General features: G+C 33.8%; 3 protein-coding genes across 3 annotated transcripts; 2 read left to right on the forward strand and 1 right to left on the reverse strand.

Moving 5' to 3' along the window:
* The first annotated feature begins 776 nt into the window (after positions 1-776).
* LOC128220189 (uncharacterized) lies at positions 777-2,554 on the forward strand. The gene is made up of 2 exons (XM_052928470.1): positions 777-1,013; positions 1,226-2,554. Exons 1-2 carry the CDS (start codon positions 777-779, stop codon positions 2,552-2,554), a joined length of 1,566 nt encoding a protein of 521 aa, XP_052784430.1.
* Positions 2,555-3,404: 850 nt separating this feature from the next.
* LOC128220191 (uncharacterized) lies at positions 3,405-5,369 on the reverse strand. The gene is made up of 3 exons (XM_052928473.1): positions 5,348-5,369; positions 4,152-4,890; positions 3,405-3,921 (listed from the first exon to the last, which is right to left on the reverse strand). The coding sequence occupies exons 1-3, from the start codon at positions 5,367-5,369 to the stop codon at positions 3,405-3,407; spliced, it is 1,278 nt and encodes a 425-aa protein (XP_052784433.1).
* Positions 5,370-6,844: 1,475 nt separating this feature from the next.
* On the forward strand, positions 6,845-10,516 carry LOC128219713 (scavenger receptor class F member 1-like). Its single transcript, XM_052927644.1, has 2 exons — positions 6,845-7,027; positions 8,754-10,516. Exons 1-2 carry the CDS (start codon positions 6,919-6,921, stop codon positions 9,635-9,637), a joined length of 993 nt encoding a protein of 330 aa, XP_052783604.1. The 5' UTR covers positions 6,845-6,918; the 3' UTR covers positions 9,638-10,516.
* Positions 10,517-27,396: the final 16,880 nt, after the last annotated feature.

Here is a 27,396-nt window from a genome sequence, read left to right on the forward strand (position 1 = left end):
ATGAGTTATTGATATTACTTTATCAGTTTGTTACTTTAGCTTTATTTTTTATTGTATTGTATTCAATTTGATGCTGATGAGGCTTTTAATTTTAATTTTGTAATTAGTGTTAAATGTTGTGACAATTGTGAGGTTTAAACCCCCAGTTTGTTTTATACTATGCTTGAACAATAGATAAGAAGATGTTTACAACCATCATAGTACAATAACTTAGTATTAACAAAACGGAAACAACCATAACGTTATTGATAATTTGCAAATGTTGTTTTTTCAGTCAAATATTTAAAGGCAGACATTATTTATGCGTAACGTCTTAAATTTCCGATGTTATTTTTAGCGTTTCCTTTTCTATTTTATCAAGGAAGATATGTCCTGCTTTTTATTTTTGTAACTACGTCCATCGATTAAACAATGTCAGAAAAGGCGCACAAAGCGCTCGCAAACGCACAAATTAGTGAATACATTTCCTGTCCTGACATGTTATGTTGTTGGCAATTTATGTACGAGGTTGTTTTATATTGCCGTCTTAGAATCAAACACATTCAAAACAAAATCACAAACGCCTGTTATGGCAGGTAAAAACACGGTTTTACTAACGTCAGTCGTTGTTCGTATCAAACATTATCAAGCCTACTTGTTATAGACGATTCTATTTAATAGTACAGTACGAATTATCTCCCCTGTCAAATACTCTTCAATTTACTTGTCCGCCATTACGGAAGTGAAAAACCAATAAACTGTCAAAATATCTCGAATCGATAAAATATCGGACAATTATGCCATATAAACGAGGTGGTGTAAGGCAGTGTGTTGTGGTTAATTGTAGCGATAACCAGAAGAAACTTTACGACTGGGAAAATTCCCCCTGCCAGTTTCATAATGATGTAAATGGCAAAGACTGTCCATGTCTTGTACCGTTCAAATTCCACTGCATACCGGCATCGGGAGAAAATCGCCTCCAGTGGTTGAAATCCATCAACAGGAAAGGCTTTGACCCTCCTACCAAGTCAGTGGTGAGTAATGCTAAATTTTGGAAAAAATGGAGTTACTATGTCAGATTTTTATATTATGTATTATGTATACAGTACCATATAAACCACTATGGTGAACAGCCACCCTTAAAAATGGAAAAGCACCAAACTTATTGTCGGCAACATTAAATCAAGAAATGATGTTAAAACATTTTTCATTAATTGTTAAGGTGTAAATAAATCTATATTTTCAGGTTTGTTCGAAGCACTTTATAGATGGCCGCCCTACAAAGCAAAACCCAATCCCCGTGTTGGAAATGGGATATCGACCAGTGACGCCAAAGACACCTGGACGTAGACCTTTGAAGAGACTCCGTTTAGAATCTTATGAAAATTCAAGTCCAAGACAGTCACAGCCACAACCTGATCCATTATCAACTCCTGTAAAACGACCAAGTCCAAAAGTGAGCTGTCCTCCTGACGAAATGTTGACAGCTACCCCAATCACTGATGCTGATGAAGCCTTTACGGACTGTCAGCAATGTTTAAGCATCTGTTGTCAGAAATACCCACAACACTGCCATAATGCCAATAAGCCTAAGCTAGTAGTCAGCAGTACACAGACTATTGATTTGGTGGCCCATGACCACACTTACTGGTATTCTCTTAAAACAAAGACGGTATCTACTCAGCATTCTTCTGCGGAATTTGGTTTTGAAAACATACAAACAGACACGGACTCTCGTTTTTACACAGGATTGAGCCTTTCAGTGTTCATGACATTAATTTCAACATTGTCAACTTATGGAAAAGGTTTCCCATACAGAATGAGTGTTCCAAACCAAATCCTCTCAGTGCTGTTAAGATTAAGGCTTGCACTCACATTCGAAGATATCGGCAGACGTTTTGGTGTGTCTCACCAACTCATGAGCAATGTTTTTAAGTCATGGATCAATGTAATGTCCCAACATCTGTCACATTGTGTGGTATGGTTGCCCAGAGACACTATTCGAAGAACATTACCAAATTCCTTCAAAACATCATTTCCAAAGACAACCTGCATAATAGACTGTTCTGAAAGTTTTATTCAAAGACCATTTTCATTAAAAGCAAGGGCTCAGACTTGGAGTACATATAAAAGTAATAACACTGCCAAATTTTTGATTGCGATAGCTCCAAATGGATTTATAATGTACATCTCACCATTGTATGGTGGACGGGCAAGTGACAATTTCATCACCAAAAATTGTGGATTTTTGGACTATTTGCTGCCTGGGGATGAAGTAATGGCTGATCGTGGTTTCACAATAGGTGAGGATTTGTGTAGCCGTCGAGTCAAACTGAATATTCCTGCATTTATGAAGGGTCGGTCGCAGCTATCCGAACAGGAGACCATTGACTCTAGAAGGATTGCGGCTGAAAGAATTCATGTTGAACGCGCTATCATGCGAATGAAGTCTTTTAGACTGTTGAACACTAAATACAGTATAAAAACATTACATAATGCAGATAAAACTGTTCGTGTAGTTGCAGCTTTGTGCAACATGAGAGATTCATTAATAAGGGATGATGTTGTTGACTAGACATAAACAAAGATCTGTGTATACATGTAGTTTAATTAATTTCAAAGCCTTTAATGTTGTTTATTGTATACAATTTATTGTTTATTGTATACAGTATGTTGTTTATTGCATACTGTATGCAAATGAAATGTATACTACCTCTTGGTAAGTGTCCAATGGTTTGGATCTTAAATTCAAAAGCCTAATGGTTGTTTTTGCTATTTCATTCATTAATCACACTATGCATGTCTTAAATGAATTTCATATTAAATATGGCACATAAAAAGAAGAAAATATATTGTCTGTTATCTCTTTTCTGTATAAGCCCACAGTGGCAAAAAACAAGACTAGTAGTTGGTGATGCAAATGCCAATTGTATATTGGAGAAGTATTGGGTATATCCATTTAGTACTGTACAATAAGCTTTTCAAGTAGTGTCCTTGATGAACTATTAAGATATGTATTAAGTATATACATATGCTTTCAACCCTTTAAGAGACTCGTTCAACTTTTTGATGGTCAGATATCTTATGTTTTGATTTCAAATTTAGTTTAATGGTGTCAAGCTAAAGTCAGTGAGCGAGTCCTTTTAAAGTTTGAAAAAGATTTCAAAGACAATAATCTGAGTTTACTCCTTTAATTTTATGATGATTATAATAATGTATCACAGTAATAATTTTTACATATAATTATACGAATTACAATATTTAAGTTTTAACAGATAAATAACAATCTTAAGAAATCAAAAGTGTGTGCATTTCTCACAGAAATTTCCATTACATTTTAAGGTACACATAAAATGACATTCAGATTTAATAATCTTCTTCCAGGAAATTTCCTTTAGTCTCAAGTCCTTAAATTTGGTATGGAATTAACGGCACAAGGATTTGTATTCCGGGGAGATTTTCAGACGACTTGCCTGGAACTCATCTGTTAGTCTAACAAGGAGGTGCTTAAAGTAAAAGTCACGGATTCTAGGAAGAATGCCCTTTATAAAGTCTTTACTGTATTGAACATCCACAACACACTGCTTTTCAGCTGTCCACACAACAAACTTGCACAAAGTTGACTCAGTGCAAAACATTGCAACTTGTACTTGGCAATAATAGCCATTTTTTCCCTTGGGGCTCAATTTCGGCTGACCATCTTCGAGTAGAACATCATATTTTCCTGATGATATGAGGTCTTCTAGCTGGCGTGTTGGACATTTTATTTCCACAATTGTTCTTTCATCTATAATACCATCTGGGCTGGCGGCAATATATGGCTCCGTTAAACAAACAACAATCCCAGATTTTCTAACCTTGTGACCAGAAACGCTTTCATACCAGGCTCGTGCAACTGGTTCGTAGTTCTGTCCATGACGTGTAGCAAAGCATCCCTTAAACCTAGGATAAATTTGATTAGTCACAAATTTATTAGGATTAGCTCTTTTAGTCTTTGGCAAATCATTCACTTTGCTGCTGGTTAATCTCAATTTTCTACTGTCTGTCCAGACACAGGTGTTCTGATTTTCTGTGGATTTGGCTAACATTTCAATTTTTCCGAACTAATGTTTACATATTTATCATAAAATGTTTGGCATTTGGCACATGACAGAGGAACTTGTATAGGATACGAGGCATTTTCACAATGTTCTTGGTGCGGGATTTCTTCATCCATGTCCCTTTTAACCTCTGGTGCATGTAGCATTTTGTACAACATTGTACCTTTGCACTCCCAAATGTTTGCCACTGTGGAATTTGACACAAAGTCCTGTAAGTCACTATGGTCCAGAAACTGTTCAGTGCGAGGTGGACAATCTGTATCCGTGTTGGTCTTGTTGGCTGTTTTCTCAGTACATGGTTGTAGCTGAAATGGACTTGGTCGGTCAAACACCATGTCTGAAATGGTGTCATGTGACAGTACTTGCGCAGCTCCTTTACCCCAAGTCCGCTGTTTGTCTGTACACGTTTCCCCACCTACACCATTCGCCCATGCCAGTGTAATTGCATAAATAATTGCTGATAAATGACTACACGATCGGGCATTGCCAGCTGGACAAGTACAATGGCCAGTCTCAACAGTATTTTCACTAGAAACCGCAATCCATGAGTTGTAGTCCTTGCGCCCGACGCCTGGCTGACTCGGCGAAATTTTGGCCTTTATGTAAGTCATACCCTCATATTCAATGGACCACATATCACCCATCCAACCATTTTGTACATAGTTATATCCATACAACGACCTGAAGGATTTCATGGCCTTTCCATCATATGCTTTTGCATGTATCAAATAGTCAACAAGATCCTCGTACATCAGTTTAGGCCAGGCATTGCTTTTGTTCTTTTCCCACTTCAAGTCATCGGGTGGCAGCCCTGTAATAAGTAATGCATACATAAATCCTCTTTTTGGAATAACATTTATTTGCAAAAGAGTTGGAAGTATTTATAATTACAGCCGAGTGTATAAGTTAAAAGCCCAAGGCTATTTACAAAAAATTCTCACACCTGTCAAATCTCTTGGCAGTCAACAGGTCAACATTGCATGTACTCTGGCAAGTTTAACGGCTATTGTCATTGTTTGTTTCAGTCAAGAAAGCATTTTATACAACATATTATAAATGTTTATTTAAAAACCAAAAAAGATTCTTACTTTAATTACACGAATAATCCTCTAAAAAGATAAACATAACTTCTTAAACAAAGTCCGCCATTTTGTTTTTTAGGGCAATACGGCAGTATTTAATTGTCTTTTTACAGGCCAGTTACAACTATACGGTCTACTATTTATTACAATTACATTCAGAAAAAGTGTTCCAATAAAACAACTTACGTAGCTGCTTCTCGGAGGTCATTTTTGGTCTCAATTTTAAAAATTTAATGGCGTGTGAGCGTTCTTGCAGACTATCAGGAACTTTCACTTCTGTAATGGCGGACGGTCACGTGACAACAAAATGGCGGCGGTCTAATTTAAGACATATGAATCGTCTATTGTACAATATCATTTTTTGAATAACAGTAAATGTTCCTGTATCATATTTACTCTTCTCTTTAAACGTTATAACCTGCATGACTTCATTTGTCATTAGCCAGAACATGTTAACTATGTTTATTTTAAAATATTGCATTTTACAAGGCAGTGCTTGTATATAAAGCTATACTGGTTAGCGACCTATTATTCGCCCGTACCACTTGTTCGCCCACCCAGTCAAAACCAGTCAAAACGAAATATTTTACACAAATCAGTCTGGCGTTTCATTGCGGCATCATTTTTGACAGATATCAGCTGTTTTTTGCGTTCAAATGTAAGTTGTATGTGGAATTCGACCCAAATAAACATTGTTTACACTTCTGACCTTGTAAAGTGCACGCGGGGATGACGTCATCGCGCGCGCGCTCATTTGCATGAGGCCCTGTAAGGATTTATTAATTTTCTTTATACCTTGCACTATCAGAAGACATTATTGATTTGTCATTATAAAGTATTAAACCGGTGTTAAATTATACAAATACCATAAATTGCTGTATTTTACGCTCAATTTTCGAAAAAGCAAATGGTAAAACCTGAAAACGGTGAAGTAATCGCCGAATTTTTCGTCTAAGGGAAGCAACTCAAATTTGAATTAATCATTACATTCTTGTACGGACATGCGTTGTCCCTCTTCGGAAGTCTATAAATAAACATACACAATGAAGGTCATGTTTTAAGAAGGAATCCCGGTAGCTTTTTAAATTTTCTGCAGAGGTGGCTTACAAAGTAGTTGGTGTATCATTTTAAACATACAAAAACAGTATGTATTAGTTAACATATTATATTTATTGATCAATTGTCGTTTTAAACGGTCGCTAGACTTGTCAAATAAAATAAAAATGTTTGAAGATATAGTTTAGAGATAAATATACGAAAAACATCGTAAGAACAGCGAATTTATGGGGTGGGCGAATAATTGGTACAGTAGGGTGCTTATTTTGGCGAAATTATAGGGGTACTTTGCACGTGGGGATATTCGGAATCCCTAGCTATTTTTTTTTTAAAAAACACAGTTTTTGTCGAAAGAGCCAACCTGTCTAAGTGTAAAGTTTGATCGTAATAGCTATCTTGTGACAAAAGTAACTTAGGAAAAACCTCCATTTCCGGCCGAAAAGGGGTCGCTAACCAGTACTTAACAAAATAATATTTTGTAATGAGCCGTACCAAAGTTGTTTATGAATTAAGTAATATCGTCCGGTTTTGAATGATGGCGGAAATAAAAAGCAACTTGTGCTGAACATGGGATGAGTTGAAGTGCGTTTTTATTTATTATCAGTTATATGAATAATCAGTACACAATTGAAATCTTCCTTAAATACATTGCGGTTTCGTATAAAAAAGCGCCGACCATGTAAACCGTTTATGAAAACAAAATGTGTCACTTCTTCCTGCTTTATGTTTTAAAATTCTTATTTAGAAGTGAAATGATGTCTTTGGAATTAAAGGATATTTCTCCTTTTCTTATATTACTGCTGGCGTACGGTACGTTATAACCTGTATGTATAATTTGAATGTTTGAAAGAAACAGATTAAGACAAGGAAAATAATAAAAACAACATGTATAATGTAGTAAATAACAAACCGATTTTTACGCAACAGTAACGTCGATGGACAATGTTGATTCTTATCGTAATGCAATGCTGCTGCTGCAATGGGCATATTATGGATGCTTAATGTTCGTCGTTATGTTCATCCTAGACATTATCATCACACTCACCTTGCACGTCATTATTGTCTGTATTATCTTTAACATCATTATTTTAATTCTATCATGTATATCACAGTGGAATAGGGAATCAGAATTCATCAGTAATTATCAGGTTGTGAGTTTGAATGCATTTGTTGTTTTCTTGATATAAGTATAACTTATTAAAGTATTAAAGTCAATGAAATGATAAAGAATGTGTTTCATAAAATATGTTCGCACATTTACAGAATTAGTAAGAGCCAAATAGTACATATGTTGTTATATTGTCATTAACTAGCTTTTTCTATGAAATTTTAATTGGTAGAAAATTATATTCAGATATCATATATAATATAACCATGTGTGCATTGGAGGTTGTTTTAGCTTTAGCCTTTTTTAGATATAACATACGCAGAAAAATGATAATTTTGCGATCTATGAATAACAGAACTATGTTTTCTTAAGTATAAAGATTACAGATAGTGACATATTTAGAGAATACTAGGTTAGTGCCGTGGATCGATGAAGTTTATCTGGCAAGGCGGAGGAATTTATCGGGTGAGCCGAAGGACTGTAGATAAACATCACTTGGTCTTCTATCCATATTAACTAAAGTTTATTCGGCACCTTGTTATTGGACCTTTTTGTATGCAAGTGATAGGATAAAAATGTTCTCTACCACACTTTATTATTTCATCGTTTACAAAACTGGAAATAAAGTCATATGCATGAGACATGTTAAAAATGTAAACATACGTGCGCTTATCTAGTCAATGATGTTGAAATGTAACACAAATTTGCACTTCATAAATAATCAGAATCTGAATAGATAGTCGACCAGCAATTCCGTTTGTATTGTTTGGCTTTCTTAGCATTTTTAATTCAAAACCTTTCTTAAACAATGGATACTCTGACGTGTATTTAATTCTGCTCAGTCAGTGTTGAAAATGGTTCTTCGACTGCGTTGTGTTTTCTGCACATTTGCGATTGAAAGACAAACGCTTCACTTTAAAACAATAATTAAATAAAAAGTTCTTATAGCAAACGTTCCTATCACTGCGGGCCACATGTTATAGATCGTTTGTATTACTCGAATACGATAGATATATATTTTATGAATATGACGATGAAATGTTATTTTTTATTTATATCAAAAAAACATTTGGTTTATAAACTTTGAAAGTACCCGTATGACACTTGGTACACTTCGGAATAAAAGCATACCTTTATAACCATGCTATACTTATTGCAAAAAAAAAGACAAACCTGAAAAATACAGCAATGGGGTGTCTTTTCATGTTTTTGAACAATAACTATATTACATACACATCCTAATTAGTTACATCATACAGGGCTTTCATTTTTTTTATTATCGTTATATTGCAATAGGATATAAAGGATTAAATTTTGTGTAAGGTTGTTATATTTTAAAGGATGGTGTTATAAACACAACCACTATACCATTATGCCATGTACATTTGGAGTATACGGACATGCACATAATTATGTTTCATTCTCTAGGTTGCTCAGCTTCGTGCAGTGTAGGCTGTCTCAATGGTCAATGTGACACAACAACGGGATATTGTACATGTAGAGATGGCTACTATAATGCGAGATGCTCATATAAATGCGGTGAAGGATGTTCCAATGGTCGATGTGACAGTACAACGGGATATTGTACATGTAGAGATGGCTACTATAATGCGAGATGCTCATGCAAGTGCGGTGAAGGATGTTCCAATGGTCAATGTGACCAAACTTCGGGATATTGTACATGTAAAGATGGCTACTATAATGCGAGATGCTCATATAATTGCAGTGAAGGATGTTCCAATGGTCGATGTGACCAAACATCGGGATATTGTACATGTAAAGATGGCTACTATAATACGAGATGCTCATTTAAGTGCGGTGAAGGATGTTCCAATGGTCGATGTGACCAAACTTCGGGATATTGTACATGTAAAGATGGCTACTATAATGCGAGATGCTCATATAAGTGTGGTGAAGGATGTTCCAATGGTCGATGTGACACAACAACGGGATATTGTACATGTAAAGATGGCTACTATAATGCGAGATGCTCATATAAGTGCGGTGAAGGATGTTCCAATGGTCGATGTGACACAACAACGGGATATTGTACATGTAAAGATGGCTACTATAATGCGAGATGCTCATATAAGTGCGGTGAAGGATGTTCCAATGGTCGATGTGACACAACAACGGGATATTGTACATGTAAAGATGGCTACTATGGTTCGAGATGCTCACATAAGTGCGGTGAAGGATGTTCCAATGGTCAATGTGACACAACAACGGGATATTGTACATGTAAAGATGGCTACTTTGGGACGAAATGCTCATGGAACTTGGCTACTGAGATTGTTATCTACTTGACCTGAAATATTGTGAATGGTACTCATTAAGTTACCTTGTGTCTTTTAACATGACATTGGTTGACTTTAGAATACTACGTGTGTGCCTGTAGTGTCCATTATATAATTGGAACAATAGTCAAGCCTAGTCACCTTCCCATGCTGTTCAACTATACTAATTGGCAAGAACAGTGTGCAGCATTTACTCTCTAATTTGGTTACTAGTAGTTTATTTGTTATTATATCATACATGACGTCGCCAATACGAAATTAAGAAAGGCTATACCTAGGTTTGGTGTATGACTGGATTAATGACACATGACGCGGCGTGATAAATTAAATGCGTTGAAGGTATGCTCGAATTATAAAGACATTTTATATACTGAAATTGAGGTCAAAGTTCGTTTATATCTAGTAGGGAAAAGTTGTTTCAATCGATTCCGTTTTGAATTACCGTTTATGTATCATGAACATAGAAAGATAAATCTGGTCGCTAGAATGTTGATGTATCATCACTTATTGTTGACCACAATAGCCAATTGGTGTTTCAATAACCTTTCAATATTTATCTGTAAATAAAGTTCGTATAGCAGTTTAATTTTCAACTTATACGTTGGAACATTATGTAACGAACATTTTTTACAATCGTTGTCTTCTTAGTGATTCAATGTTAGAATTTTCGGAAGCCGTTTGTTGTACTTTCAGACATTGTTAAATGCATGCAGTTTTTCTGCACGTTCTGTGTGAAAACGAATACTATAACTCGTAGTTAATTTGTCGGAGGTAAATTATTAAACCCTTGTTGTGCTGTTGCGTGCTGGAAGTTGGCTTGAATGTCGTCGTTATTTGATTTTATTGTAACTGCAATATGTTAACCTTTGATCCATTAAACAAGTCTAAGCCCTGTTTCAGCTATTTTATATACACCGGCAGATACACTGGGTGGATCATTTCCACTTTTAAATAATTACTTTTAAGATATTATTTTAGCATTGTCTAGCCGTGTTTTAAACTAACCAACACTTCGGACTCCACACACTTAAACCAGCCAAACTGCGTTCCTACCCCGATAATAACATCGAACACGCAGTTCATTCCATAATTGAATAACATTTTTATGCACTTTTTACCATTACCATCATAACAGGCCGAAATTCAGACGGAACATGTAAACAATCGTTAATGGTCGGATTTCTAGAAATACGTTTGATTTTAGTCATCAATTACAGTTAGTTTCATTGATTAAATTATTAGAAAACGAGAAAAGAAACTCGTTTATCCGTTTATAAACTTAAAAACACACTTCAATGTCTCAAATACAGAACTTAGTTAAATAAAACTGCACTTTGAGATCAAAATGTACTTAAACAACGACATGTTTCCGGTTTTACAATTTCCGGACTCGTACTCTTTGCATTAACAAGCGTTTAGAATGAACACCAGCCCGTTACATTTATACACTAATTCTAACAAATTTTCATTGAACATGTATATGTGTTTATCATTTACATGATTGTCAGCATTAGCAGATTTTGACAATCATTCCTATAATGAGAAATGTATGAACGCATGTATGACACCAATGTATGCCTTGTCATGTGTCATATTTTTTTAAATGTTCTGTTTCATTTCATGAAAACTCTACGTTTGTGATTGATCAACAATTGATGAAAATATGTATTTAAAGTCTAGGTAGATTTTGCCTAAACGGTAATCTTAAGATGTCGACAAGAAATGCCATCGATTCCAGCAACAGTGGGATATGGTAGCTATACATTATAGTATGAAATAAAACATTGTTTTGTCCAGATAATCCCGTGTTTGTCAGTCAAAACAAACATCATCCAGTATCATATCCATCCGTCTGCGTGCCTGTGTGTCTGTATGTATGTCTGTGTGTCTGTCTGTGTAAGTATGTGTGTGTGTATGTGTGTATGTCAGTCTGTCCGACATTCGATCGATCTGTCTAACATTCGGTCTGATTTCTCTGTCGATCCGTCCATGATGATGGTTTGAAACAAGCTGTATGGTTTGTAGTTAGTACAATTACTTGTTTTATTAATTTTTCGAATATATGACAAAACATGCCGATAAGCATTACCTGCTTTAGTTAAATTGAGTGAGTTGGTACGTTTGTGAGCACTCAACCTCAAAGATATATCCCATCAAAGCAATTAGAGGAATACTACTTGTGTATAATGAAGAATGGAGTATAGATCTTGTCTAGAACAGCAATCATTAGTCACAGATACAAAGTACAAACGGTGCTATCACAGGGATCAAACATTACTAAATCGATGTTAAAGCTGAACTCTCACAGAGTGAAAGTTTTGACATTTTTTTTATTTTTTGTCTTGGAACGAGCCAATTTAAGCGAAAGTCCATTAAAACCAGTTAATATATAAGACTGCTGACAAAAATTTAGATCGCAGATTATTTTTTTTAATGAAGTTCAAATATTGATATTTAATGCATTTGTTTTAAACCGTTAGTAACGGTTTTAGTCATAAAACATCAATTTTCGAATGGAAATATGAAAATTTACGGTCTGATTTTTGTCAGCATTCTTATATCATTGGTTTGCAGATATCTCCGCAAAAATTGCCCTTTCCAAGACAAAAAATAAAAAAGTTGAAAAAATGGCAAATCTGTGAGAGTGCAGCTTCAAAAGAAATACACAACAATACATTCATGAACTTGAACACATTGAACTGAGCACTATAGTCACCCTCATGTTTCAGACCGAGCATGAACTTTTTACCAACCGAGCTGCAAACTGGCGCGCATAGTGAAAATAGTCTCATCGGCTGCAAACGTTCACGTTAACTCATGCTCAAGACAATAAAAAAGCATCTAAAATAAGAGGTAGTCCGAAAACAGAAATTATCAGGTAAAGGTTAATTATCGTATACATAGATTTCTAAATATATCTATATATATAACATTAGTTGTTTCAGACTAGAGCTTCATGCATCGCGTGTACATAATATTTAATATTTAATTAAGGTACATAAAATGATCATAAAGTCTACTTTATAGCGAGCCATAAATGGGATTTACTTTTGCAAACGCAATTAATCTATTCTATTTTATAGACAATAAAAAAATGTGTTCGCATTCAGATAAGTGACCTTCGTTAGGATTTATTCCACATGTTTTAGATACAAAAATAAATGGTTAAACATTATTAAATCTTCTAAATAAAGATAAGTTTATATCATTGAGGGTATGAACATATAGGAAAACTGTGTTAATTTATTAATACTTATAAGTTCTCCTGTACTCCTCTTATATAAGTTTGATGTTCATATTTTGTATACTGTGGACAGGTAAAGCTGTATGGTAATGTCACCAGAATTAACCCATATATTTTCAACTACCATAAGTTTGGATATAATCCTCTCACGTGTTGCGTGGGTACACACTCTTGTGTTATTTCTCGTACTGTCAGTTCCACACATGCTTCATGTATAAGTCTTTCTTTTACTTGTAAAAATGTAGTACGTCTCCACAGTCCTCGTCTCTCTAACATGACCCAGTACTTTCGGCCCTTTTCTTATAAATAGTTTGCCAGGTGGTCTTTCTTTCCCAAGCCAAGCCATCGGATTTCTTGTGCCACGAGTTGAACTGCCAATGGGTGAAGATATAATCAGCTTCATATGCTATATATTTAATCTCTCCATTTTTATTGTTCTATATAATATTTACGCTTTTTCTTTTTGAAGTGAATATTTTCACAGGTTTAAATATATTGCACTGCTTTCATGTTGTTGCTTTTTTTAATTTATCATGAACTTCATATTGACTTACATGCTTGATTATTAGCTCTTTCACTTCTCTATCAAAACCTTTGTCACTAATACACTGGTCCCAGACATGAAAAGTGAATTCCCGGAAGTGATCTCCTTTTGTTTATCAGTCATGTGGTCTATATTTTTCTTGATGTCTTATTCAGTTTGTACCATTTTATTCAGTCTTTTTATTCTGCCCATTGACATCGTAGTATTTGCGTTTGTTAATTACCTGAGCACAATATTCAATTATTATATATAACAATTGGATCAAAGTCTGAAATACATTATGTGTATAGTTTCACATCATTGAAATACTTGTATTGTTTATGTTGCCTTTAACCGAAAAAAAAAGTAGTACATAAATTATATACCTGTTTTCAACACATCATTTCAAAATGAAACCATCAGTTGCAAGAGGAAAGGTTTTCAGATCTTTGAGATTTCAACGCTATATTATCACCTTTTATGTTTATATCAAACAATTAAAAATCGAATCGCACATATGAATATGTTTGTTTGTATTGAAGTATGAATACTACTGTGTTTTTAGTATTGATGCTTGGAGTACGTTTTAGGGTACAAATAAACATGTACACGAGCACAGCAATACTGTTATATTCAATGCAGCTATGGCAAAACAATAATTAAAACATAATAATCAGTCGAGGTGTTGCAAAATGTTTCCCAAAGACAAACCTGTGAACACACTATATTTAGCTTCAACATTAGAACTCCAACTTGCGTTGCTTAATATGCAATTTTAAGCTCCACGGGTAAACTCGTATTTAATGCTTCATTACAAACGTGATTTCATTAACGTTTTATTTTCAGTATAAGGAAGACTGGCTGATTCTTTAGAAACTTGTTTCAATACCTGGTCTATAATCAATCTGAGTATTCGGTCTCACATATATTGCTTTCGAAATAATCACAGCTTTAAGGAAAAATATAACTTATCATCAATAATAACGTTCGGTCACTAGATTGACATACATTGACATACATTGATGTAATACTTTATCGTTTATACTTGAATAAATAAAAAAGTGTGCTACAAGCTGAAGCAGCAACTTCTACAGTTTAACAAAAAGTAGGAATTTGCAGGTGCAAAACGCTACATGTATTTAAATTGTTTTCGCAAAACGTCATAATTTCGTTTAGTTTCCGTAATGCCTGGCTATACTGCCAGTGTAACATAATAATTGCGGCATAGGTATCTGTACTCATTTAATGGAGTCTGTTTTTTTACATCAGATTTCATAGTTACCACTTTCCTTGGGAAGTTTGAAAGAGAAAATCTAAGAGTACAGTAACAACAAAAATGATTGCGAACAGCTCGGTTTCCAATAATACTTTGAAATGATAGTTTTATTGCAGAATTCCATTATCTATATCAGATCCGGCCGTGAAATATCTGGCGTACTTCAGACTAAGATCGGAGAAAAATCATACATTTATTGAAGAAAATGCTAGTAAAAGCGGCTTTATTTTAAACATACATAAGTGAGTTTTAAACTCTAAATTAATAAATGCTCACGTAAGCTGTTAATTGGCGTTTTCGAAATGCTTTAAAAACCTTTCCATAAATGACGCTTTTAAAACATCCACAATAGAGAACAAGCATTGTAACTGTTTTCAAGCGTCATTCTGTTACGTTTGAGCGAGTTGAAAGATGTCTTCCAGAATAGTTAGTATATTTTTGATATCTGGTATGATATTATTTTTATTTTATTTTTTACGTATGAATAATTTTGTATTATACGATCAATCATTTGTAAACCTGTATAATCCCCGAGAAAACTTCGAAGATATTTTATTCAGAGTTCATTGTTCTCTCTTTAACTTTTGTATATAATTGTTCATGAGTAAATAGTATACTTATTCTAACATTGAACAAGTGATATATCAGTTAAATACATGTTAGAAAAAAACATTTCACTTATTATTCTTTTGATATTATAACAATAAGAATGACTATGCTGGCACTTCAAAAACGAATTATTTATCGTTTCGCACAATTCACATATCACAAAGGTGTAATATTTTACGTATGAAAAAACATGTGTCGGTATAAGTGTATTAATTGATTTACATTAAAACGTTCTAAACTTTTTGTCTAAAGTTTATTTAATGGGATTTAGGTATTATATTGTTTACAGTCGAGATCGTGGAGTGTAAATTTCAAATTATTTTGAAGTTTATTTACTACCTTATAAATGGTAAGTTTTACTGTTCTGATGTTTTTTATTTGTGCCTAGATTAAAGTGATAACTATTGTTGTCAAATCGCTTACAAACTGGTGAAACCAACAGTAGCATATTTTTAGTGTTCACTGACCATGCCACGATTGCTACCTCAACTTTTACTTATATCGATATACTTGGTAAATTAATATATTTGCTTTCATTTGACATCGTACGTCGATCGTTTTGTTTGGCCTTATTCCATATTGAGGTTAGCAGATATGTAGATTACGATTAAAATGTTACCAATCAAAAATACTTTGTGAAATTGACTGATTCAATATGACTGTTTATCCTGTCACTTGCATACACATCGGTCAAATAAAAAATTGCCGTGTAAATTTTAGTTAATTAGGGTAGCTGACCACGTGATGTTTATCTTCAATCAGGCGAAAATGGACTTCTTTTCTATTCTGATATGTCAGAGAAAAGGCACAAATATTGCTTTTGTATATTATCAATAGTCCACCAACCACCAACTTCAACAATTACTCGTAAATAACGTTGCATCACTCTGCATGATTATGCCACTGGCAAAGAAGATCGGCCAGAAAATCTACATATGCACGTACTCCACCCACAAATGGTAAAACATGTGCATCAATTCTCTCTTTCCCGGTGCAGTTCTGAACACCCAAATCATTATTCTTCTATATCAACATTAATACAATTCATTGTTTGTAAACACTCTTAATCAGTGTAGTCTGTGAATTGCGGAATAATTGTTACATCATAAGATAATGAATGGTGACTGATCGATGGTTATGCACTTTTAAAATATTAGATATTTGAATTGATATTGACGTATTAAAATGCACTTTCTTGACTATTTAAATATATTGAATAAAATTGAACAGTTTTGATAACTATTTTTGGGTACATTTAAAGATGAGAACTCAGTGTGCCAATGTCAACAGGGAAGAAACAGTTGTACCCCTTTTTTAAAGATATTTGTTAATTTGAAGGCAATTTATCGTGTTTTATTAAACAAAATAACATGATAATTGGAATACAAGGTTAGTGCCGTTGATGGTGAAATTGTATCTGGCTCTGCTTCGGAATTTTTTGTGTTTGCCTTGCCAGATAAACTTCCTCTGTTCAGGGCACTAACTTTGTATTATGTAGTGATGAAACGATTATCGAGTACAATCGATAAATCGTCGCTCGCAATGCTATCTTGGCGACAATCGATAGAAGTTGTCCAAAATCGGTGTCGCTAATGTTACTTCCGGTAACTACGTATTTTTTGTTTGAGGTAAAAGTTGAGTAAATGTCAATTTTTCTTTCTGGTAATTTCTCGTTTAGTTCATTTTAACATGGGAGGTCACACTCTTACAGTTTGTTTGAATTTTTTATTAGTCAAGGCTCATTTAGAACATCTGAAAAAACATAAATGCGGTGAAGGTAAACACTTTTGCTTAAAAACTTACAAACTCTCCCAAAATTACAATTTGTATTTAATTGTTTATATATTTTATTATCCTTCTTCAATAACCTGTCTACGGTGTAGTGGGTCCGGTCTTACCTGTCAATACAGGGGATCCCGGCTCGATGTATTTCGTTTTTGAAGTCTTTTTTGTATCGTTTGTTATTAACTAATTTACTTTTTTGTGAAAGTTTTATCAAATTCAGATATATTAATGAAATGTTTAATATAACAGGGTATTTAAAGTTAAGCTGGTTCAAAAATATTTAATATGCTTTTACACGGATAAAATGCTAAGATAACTTATTTGATGCGGTGTACATCATTTTGCAATTTATCTGCAATTATTAAGTAAGTGTTGTGTTGTTATTTTTTCGTTAAGTTATTAAGACAGAAAAAGGTTATGGAAATTTACCTACTGTTGCGAAAATTATATGGCATTAAGTGTTAGACTCCTATTGTAATCGTTAATGTTTTATTACGGAAACTAAAATAATCAGAACAAATGTGTTTTGTGCAAATGGTTTAAAGCTCTGAAAAAATATTTACTTCTGTTTAGAAAATTAACAAAAAATTATATCAATATTGAACACGAGTTCTACATAGATAGCATTTGATGTATAAGTTTACAAGTAAGCAGGGACAAATTGCAAATAAAACCCTACACAATATCCTCAGGGAAACACGCTGGAAAACTTTTTACGTTCTGGTTTTAGAAAGACAATGTTTGGGTAGGTATAACCATGTCGAAACGAAAAAGGTTTCACTAAGGCAAAGCTGATCTTCCACAAAAAATACCAGCGATGACATGAGCACTAGCTTTATTGCATTTAAAATATATTTGATGCTTAGCAAGCGTGTTATCAAATTAATTTTTGTTCTAACGTCAGCTGTAAAATACATTAAAAATACTTTCAACGTGTACACATCTCTGTGATAACTACGATCGAATGAAATAAGTAAAGCTATGCTTGCCTTTTTGTTGTCTTATTCAATTATTGTTATAACTATTGTATGGCTACGCGTAAATGTAATTCCAGTACTATGTTAGTACTAGTAGTTTTATGAATATATATTTTAAACATACATATGGACGCTATTTATACTTTATAAAGATATAGGATTGAGGTGAAGTATAATAAAACAATTATACAAACCACAGAAGAACACTATATAAAAGTTTTTTTTACTGTTTTTTACTGTTAAGTTGGAATTCTCATAAACTAAAAATAACTAAGATTTTCAGTTTACATAGCACGCACAGACCTGAACTGAATATTTGAACTGAACACTCCTATTATATAGCACAGACTGAACACTTTCGAGTACCTTTAGACAATAAAATCGTTCAATGCGAGAACACAAAAAGTATTGACTGCACGGTTAAATTTGCAGAAGAAATATAATTACCTATACACTGTTCTCAGTTTAGATTATAAGGATTCGTTTTGCCTTAACTATTTAATTCTCCGCCTATGGAAAAGCCAGCTCATTCTGATTTTATCACGGAGAGGGCTTATGGTCATAACCTGGCTTTATTAAAGGCGGTTTTCAGCATATCGACCGTGCGCGCTAGTTAGCAGGCATTTCGCGCCAACACTGAATATTTATCTTCATTTGTAAATTGCGAAACAATTAACTCTACGGACTGCGCCCCCCAAGTTATACTGATTAAATGGTTTACTAAGCAAAATAAAAAAAATGTAAATCAATGAACAAGAACTGTTATAACAACGCGTTGCGTTGATAAGGATGTGACTTTAATCAGATAACCTTAGATTGATAATACAACGTCCGATCAAAGTAAACCATTCATTGTAGGTCTTTACTCTGTTTTAATTACGTTCTATGAACATGGAAACGTTTCCGGGAATCTAAAACGATTTCTCTTTAATGTTGGCCTTTGAATCGGTTTCATTCTTCCATCCAGTGTACTGAACTGTGCAGGATTCACTGTTTTTTGTTGAAACTTGATTGGTAGTTTTCAATAACTCGCCGTATACCAGTAAGATATGTCATGTGTATTATTCGTTGTTTAATTCATCATCTCAGGTCACAATTATAGCAATAGGATCACGTGCAGGTCCAGGTAATGTCTTTGTTGAAAAGACTTCTTAATTAGATTTTTTTTTTATATTCCAATGTAAATGTTGGACTTTGACTTGAACCAAATTTTAGCATTCCGCTTACTTCCGAACCGAGATTTCAGAATGACTAGTATCGGACATGAATCAAACATAACCTCAGGAGAAGGTTTGTGAAAATGCCACAATGACTTAAACACTCTCTTGTGGTTATTGGTCTCGTTGGCCGTTAGTTTTAAAAAAGCCTGGAAACAAACTTTGCCCTTCAATTGATGTTCTAAAACCTTCGTATAGGAGAATGAAATAGATCTTTCAAGTTGTCACGATCGGCAATAAATATCAATCAAATAGTTCATACTGAGATATCGGATGATAAATGTAACAATTAAGATGAAAACCCTTAGAAACCATCTGTATTTATAAGTATAATAAGTGTTTATTACTTGTTAATAGTACATACAAATTAGTTGTGTTTTCTGCAAAGACTAATAAATAATGGCGTTGGCATTTACAGGTTTCATTAATGCTTTCGATAAGTTCATTTAACTCTTTCCGATTTGGTCATCAATATGTCTTCCTTTTCTCCTGAGGAATTTAGTAAACAACGGCATAAATTTCAAAATGTGTTCCTCAATACTGAGAGAAGGATTAACCCGCTAGATTTACAGCCGCAATTAACATACAGCACCAGCGCTATTACGGTCTAACTGAAACTCATTTCCTTTCCCGTGTTTGAAATAACCTTTTCTGTGTTATTTCACTATCAGATCATATCTTATATGTATATCTATGGTTGTTTTTACATGTGTGCAACTCGTACTGCAAAAACAAATTGCTAAATGTAATATTCATTAATGCCTGCTTGTCAGACATTTATTCTAGCACACGTACATGTACATACAAAAAAACTATTTAAATGAAAGAAGTCTTACAAATTTCAATAAGCTTCACATAAATATTTACTCCAACCTTAATATTTTGATACTTTTTTCCCGTAAATCATTTCAAAATTTTGTAGGCCAGAGCAGAAAACATGCCTTCAAACAAATCATGTTTTCGATACCAAATAAAACAATTTACTTCCTTTGAAAAATGTTTTCATACTTCACTTTCCCCCAAACATACTGATATTTATTTCGAGAATTAAAAAAATAGTATATAAACAGCCTGATTATAAGAATCTCACATGGTTACTCGTGTAGGATAAGTATATCCTTACCCGTGACGATAAAAAAGAGAAGTTCCAGAAGGGTACTCCATTATGTTTGCTCGTGGGAAAGATAATGATTTCCTTCATGCCCAAAAATCTACTCTATCCGGGATGGATTTATAAATATTCTACATTCACTAGAATACAGAATTTGACTGTGTGAGTCACAGATACTGATTAAAATCAACATTTAAAACATACGTGTTTAATACAAGAGAAATTCTTATTTCGAATCCGTTCAGATATATAATAACAAGAGAATGGTAAATGGAAAAACAAATATGACTACCATACAATTAAACGATTGTAATCGTCATTATGTCGTCAAAATTGGTAAAGGTAACAAAAGAAGTGTCCTATTCTTATTTGAGTCAATGTTTTGAATACTGCTACAAGTTTTTGAACGATCATTCTCCACAAATAAATCAAAATGAAATAAGTCAAACGAAGAATGTTTTCATTCACAAAGAGCATGTCTAGCCACGTCTGGAACTACAACTGATTCCCGTTAAATAACAGGATATTGGAATAATTAATACATTTCGTAAAATGGATGATTGATGGCAACGCTGCAACGACGCATAACAAATGGCCTGCGCAAAACGAAATTTACATTGATACTTTGCAGTCCTTTGATTTATGTATTGCCAGTGCTCATAAAGCAAAGAATCATTGTAAATTTCGTACCTTGCACATGTCATTTGATATGTAGCATTGCAGCGTTCCCATCCATCATCTATGAAAGAATCGAACTTTCTTTATATGAATGTACCGATCGAATTATCTTTTAGCTGCTATGCGTTAACATAAACTGTATATTAGGATAACAAGCATAGATAAGAGCCTTCTGGTGGATGCATGCAAATATGCGTCTATTAGAGTAGGCTCATAAAAAGCTCTCAAAAGTATATTTCAGGTTAAACTTGCAGGGTGGGCTATGTTTGTCTCAGTAACCGAAATATATAAATTATGTTTAAATGTCGACATATCATCTATAGAACAACTATTTAAGTGCAATTATGGCAAATATCTCAGTGTAACAATGGAAGACTCTTGTTTCCTCTGGAAAAGAACTCTGTCTCATTTTTTTGTTGGCAGCCTACGGTAAACCTATAAAACTGTATGTGGAAACCAGTTATTGTTCAAACCATTCTATATGTATTTGGTAAAGCTTTCACGTGGGAAAACACATGGGACAATTTTTTCCTCCCCTTCTGTCACACACACGCGCGCTTTTCAAACGTACCAAACATTGAGTAATTTCCGAGTTTCGAACTCTCTTTGCATATTTAGACAGCAAATGATTTTCGTGTACTATATTACCATAACAAAAGGCAAAATTCTAATTATACTTGAGATCTTTATTTAGGATTGTTGGGATAATAGTGAGGTTTGTGCACTTAAACTGGTTTAAACCACAGTGGCCTGATGACAAAGGCTCATTAAAGTCACAATAAAAAATGTCAACTAGCCAAAATTATATTTTATACATACTTGAACATGTATATTATAAATATAATACATTGTCATAAACATAAAATGAGATTTGACAAAATTCAAAAATACCCTATACTGTAAATTGAAACAAGTGACGGCGAAAATGTAAACAAAGACCAATTCTCGTTGAAAATTATAACTTCTTCGTAAGCTACAAAAAAATACCTGGCTCATAAATGCAGTGGCCCGTCATATACACGTAAAAACCGGTATTCTTGTCGATAGAAACAGTATACGACGAAAATGCTTCAAAATGCGAATTATCACAAGCGCTAGCCATTGTTTTGTCAAAATGACATAGTACCCGGCTCGCCTTAATCGATTAGCGAAAGCCACTGTAGTTTAAACCCCGAGTAAATTTACATTTTACTGACCGTTCCAAGGCGGTACCTAACAATCCTTGATAAACTCACCTTTATATATATATAAATAGAACATTTAAGAATTCCTATTTTAAACGAGATTATGGCATTAACTAGAAGGGCAATTGTTTAAGAAACACCTGAAAACTTAATGACTTTCAACCATTTTCGTTATTACTTTATTCGGGATCGTTGGGATAAGAGTGAGGTTGTGCACACAAACTGGTTTAAACCCCCAATAAATTTACATTTTACTGACCGTTCCAAGGCGGTACCTTGATAAACATACCTATTTTTTTATATATATAGTATGTATGCACTGTGCTGCTTGCGGAGTTTTGTGCTGTTCTTTCATGTTTCTTGTTTGTGATTTTATTTTATATGTCTTTGGCGTTTACCCAGTGCCATTAAACCTGTTTTATGTTTAAACTTTTTGCTACTGAGCTTATTTCTGTAGCTTTTCGCATAAATATTAGTCTTAATTTTAAATCTGAATTAATGCTGCTGCGTATCATACGAGATTATCCTTATACATACAAAATACCACAAGTAGCCTGGAAGGTAATGAAATATTTCACAGAGAATCATCGTATAAATAATCTGACCTCTCAATGTCTCAACATAAGGATTGGCTTGAAAGCAGTCTTTGTCGCAATATCAAAGCATGGTTAAAGATTTATCTTCTACAGTCATTAAAAGCTTTTTTCTTGACAGCCGTGCTTCTCAGTAATCCTCTTTTACATGTTTTCGCTATCAGTAGTTTTATACCATGAGTGATTGTGCTTGATTAGTTCAAAACTTCTCTTATTTACCGTATTACATGCACTTTTATAGGATATATTGTTTGTAAAAGATAAACGGTGTAATTTACTCAAAAGCTTTTTTCTTCATTTTCCGATTCGAATAAAAGTCATTGTATATTGTTTTCGTTTAATTTTCATACTTGCATATTCCAGCATAGTTTGTTTTGCCTTTGGTTGTTTTGTATTCTGTTATTGTTGTTGTTGTTTTTTATTAAAATGAGTGTTACGTTAAGCTATCAATGTAGCCCATTTAACAATAAATAGAAATTTGTCTTCCATTTTGCAGTATATTCTTAATGGATGCAAGTAGCTGTTACAGTAGCTTTCTTATTTTGCTGAAGTTTACTTTTACCGTTGTATTTTTTTATGAATAATTGTAAAATAGAAAATTGATCCTTATTAATATAATGATACTTAATTTCTGTCTAAAATGACAGGCCCAATAGCCAATATAGGCACATATATCTAAATAAAAGAAACTTTATTATCTCGTACAAGGTTTTTTTCATGAATTATAAAACTTAAACAGTACGTGTTATCATCGCAGCATTTCCAAATAAAACCACAAGAGGAAAGACATATCGATAAAAAACTTGATTAACATTTGAGGGAGGTAAAAGATTTCTGCAAAATCATCAGTAAAGATTTGTTTATAGCTAATATATAAAACAAACATGTTTAACGTCTTGACAAATGTTTGAAAAATGTTCAATGTGTGTTTAAGGTTGAGCATCAATAAATATGTTGGAGCAATCAGAAACATATTGAGATATTTTATTGCAAGTTTTAAAGTTCATTGTTCTGTTGTTTTTCGTGTGTTTGTTTTGTGCCTCTATAATTGTGACATTTTGGTGTTAAAGCGGTAATAAGCTTTATTAAGTGTTAACTAACCATGCCAAAGCGGTTGCTCCGACGTATACTTATAACGATATTTTGGTAAATTAATGTTAACTGTCTTTTAATGAAGAACGTCTATTGTTTAGGGTCTTGTTTGTCATACTCCCATATTGAGATTAAGGACATGTGATATTAACGATTCAAATGATTACAATCAAAATAATACTTTGTGGAAATAACGGATCCAACAGGACATTAATTGCGCTCAACCCGCATCAATAAACACAACAAACTATGCCTTTTTAGAGGTCTTACATTTTAACTTTTATTTCGTTTATAATAGTCGTAGGCCATTTTTGCCGCAATAATTGCATATCAAGCGTGCAGTCAAACGTTGTTCCAAGTAGTGACAGTAGAGATCCCATCATCCGCCTTGTACGGGGCGAAGGTGCAAAAGCTTACCGTAACCCCAGCTGACAACAATAATCACTTCTGATTCACAACCCAACCCTTGAATTGCGCTCAAGAGAATAAAGTTCACAGTGAGTCACCTTTAAAGTTTATGCACTCGTTAATGTTTAATTCAGAACAATACAATGGTCCAAACGTCTGTCTTTTATACAAATGGTTTATGGATGTAAGCTATGACAATTATTTGCTTATCTTAAAACATTGACAAGAAATGAGACTAATTATAAAATGCGCGTTTCCTGTAGATCGCCTTTGATCGTTCAGTTGGAAAGTAAGCAGAGTGGTTTTTCATATGAAGTCCAAAAATAATCCTGAGGTAAACACACCAGAAAACTATCTTGTTCTCCGCTTTAGAAAGTAATTTTTTTGGTTTTGTTTAACAATGGTCAAACGGAAGCGTTACATTTTGTTAAAAGCCTAGTTTCCATGGCATAAGATTCCACTTTCCCTGAGGCGAGACTGATCATTAAAAAATGGACCTGTTCATTTTATAAAAATCTTTCATTCTAACCAAGCATTTAAACAAATTGTTTTAAGCGTCAGTTAAGAAATACATTCCTGCTACATAATACGTATATTCATCTCTGTAAATTTGCTCAGTAACTACGCTCGTATACAAAAAGTAAAACAGTGACCTAGGGTTGTGTTTGACCTAATTCAAATATTGTCATAACGTCTTTATGGTTAGGCATAAATGTTATTCGAGTACAATTAGTTTTAAAATTTAAACAATAAATAAAAGCCACATCCGAAAAAATATAAAATCCTTTTAACTCCTGACGGATGGAAGATTTATAAACTATTAAACTAATTACATAACACACACTGATTACTTTTAAATGCCTTTTAAATTAAGTGCTTCCTTGCAGGAAATAAATACATAATGATCGCAAGGCTAAATAAGCAGGAAAAGAGTTACTTAATACTGTTTTGCAGGTCTTACACTTTATATAAGTGAGAGTTTATTTGTTTTTAATGTTTACGCCCTTGTCCTATCATATCGCCGACGGATTTTGAACTAATCATGTAGGCAGCGTACGATTAATACGACCTCCAAAGGTGGATGTAGTCATAAAAAAGTTTAATGTACTTGGTGTCGGGGCGCTTTCCACATGCGCGCTTGCTAAAAGATATTTCGCGCCCATACCAAGCTAGGTTTTTTTCTATTTTAGTACTGCTAGATAATCAATTATGCAGACTTGTAGAAGAGCTGCGATCGGGTATTACCGATTTCATGGCTTAGTTAAATAAAATAAGCAATAATTACAACAGAGTACAACCTTGCATATGTGCGCCTGCTGTCAGGCAACACTAAGATAATTGTTTCCTTTTTAGCCTTGCTAAACAATAAATATCGCAGACAGGCTGCGACCGAAATATAACTATACACAATTAGAGCCCGAGACTGAGTACTACCAATTTTCTGGTTTAGAAAAGCAAACTAAACAATAACTATAACACTGTAATCAACTACATGATCTTTAACAATCTTATGTTGCGTTCAAGAGGATTTGACTCTAATAAGATATCCTTATACAAAGTAAGATCTATGTAAGCCATTCATTCAGGTATTTCTAGGGTTTTAATTACCGTACAAGAACATGGTAACGTTTCCGGAAATCAATATAATATCTCTTTAATGATATTCCTTGAAGTAGTTAAACGTCCAATCTGCGTACTGATCTGTACGAAAATCACTGCATTGCGTCGAGATTTGATTGGAAGTTGCCGATAATTCGCAGTTTACCATTAGGTAACGTCATGGACGCTGTTTATCTTAATAATCTTAGGGCGCAATTATAACAATATGATCATGCCAGGTCTGGGTATTGTGATTGCTATGAAGACTACTTAATTAGATGATATTCCTTCTATTGAAATGTTATTGTTACTGGAATTCGGCTTGGACTGATACTGTTCTGTCCAGATTGTCTGGCTTCGTCGGTGGTTACATATAAAATATAACTTATTTATACTCACTGCTTACACCAATGATATGTAGACAATATAAGTTTAAATACAAGATAATTCTACAATATTCATTATACATGACAGTATTTATTTCACTTTGCCGCACACTTACGCTATTGACATTGAAAGCGTTTTGGTTTGTTTGAGAGCCCTAAACCTCCACGTTGTTTTCTATCAAAACTTATTTATCAGTGGACATGTTTTCGTTCACAAAGAAACCTGTCGAGCCATATCTAAACCTCAACTAGTTGGGGGGGGGTGCAGAAAAAATAATCACAAACAAAAATAGGGAACAACAACTTTAAAAGCAACACACTATTTGGGTAATATAAATTGGTTGGAACCGCTTTGGATAAAACTGTACAACGTGAATTTACTGGTGTTTAGACTAGTTTGTATGCACAATCTCACTCTTATCCAAAAGACCTTGAATAAAGTAAAACCTTAAATTGTAAATCTGATTAAAGTTAAGGATAATTTAGAATAAAACAAGTGATAATAAAAAAACAAGGTTAAACCCAAGTACTATAATTAGAGATCCCAATTATATCTGCAGAGGATGAAAAACAAATAGAATTTAATTCTTAAAACGGATTCGGGATTGCTAATAAATACTGCAAGCGCGATCTTTCGGAAGTACAGACCACACCGGAGGTAAATACAGGTGCAATTTGATTAAGACTTGTCATCGACAGACTGGTAAATGAAGTTTTTCAATGTACGTCATTGTACGTCGTAGCGTGAGAAGATTGCCAACATATGTTGCTAAGCATGGTCTATCTTACAAGAATCGCTTTTTCCCAAGTAAATATTGTGTCTGAAAACATTTTTTTGCTAAAAATATAAAGTTCATCAGTTCTCTTCTTCTTTTTAAAGTCATTGCACCGCTTAACAAATGTGATATCGAGTTTGATAGATATAGGGTATTACATGGCATTGAAAATAAAATTCCGTATAAGAAAACAACGACAACAAAGTTCAGGCCTAGTTAATGTTACAGAATATTTAATTTGGCAAGTGAAATATTCTATTCCAAACGCTTGTTTGGTCAGGAGTCTACCAAGTGACAGTTATCAAAAGAATACTTT

Source organism: Mya arenaria, chromosome 15, assembly GCF_026914265.1.
Source record: "Mya arenaria isolate MELC-2E11 chromosome 15, ASM2691426v1".
Classification (NCBI taxonomy): Eukaryota; Metazoa; Mollusca; class Bivalvia; order Myida; family Myidae; genus Mya; species Mya arenaria.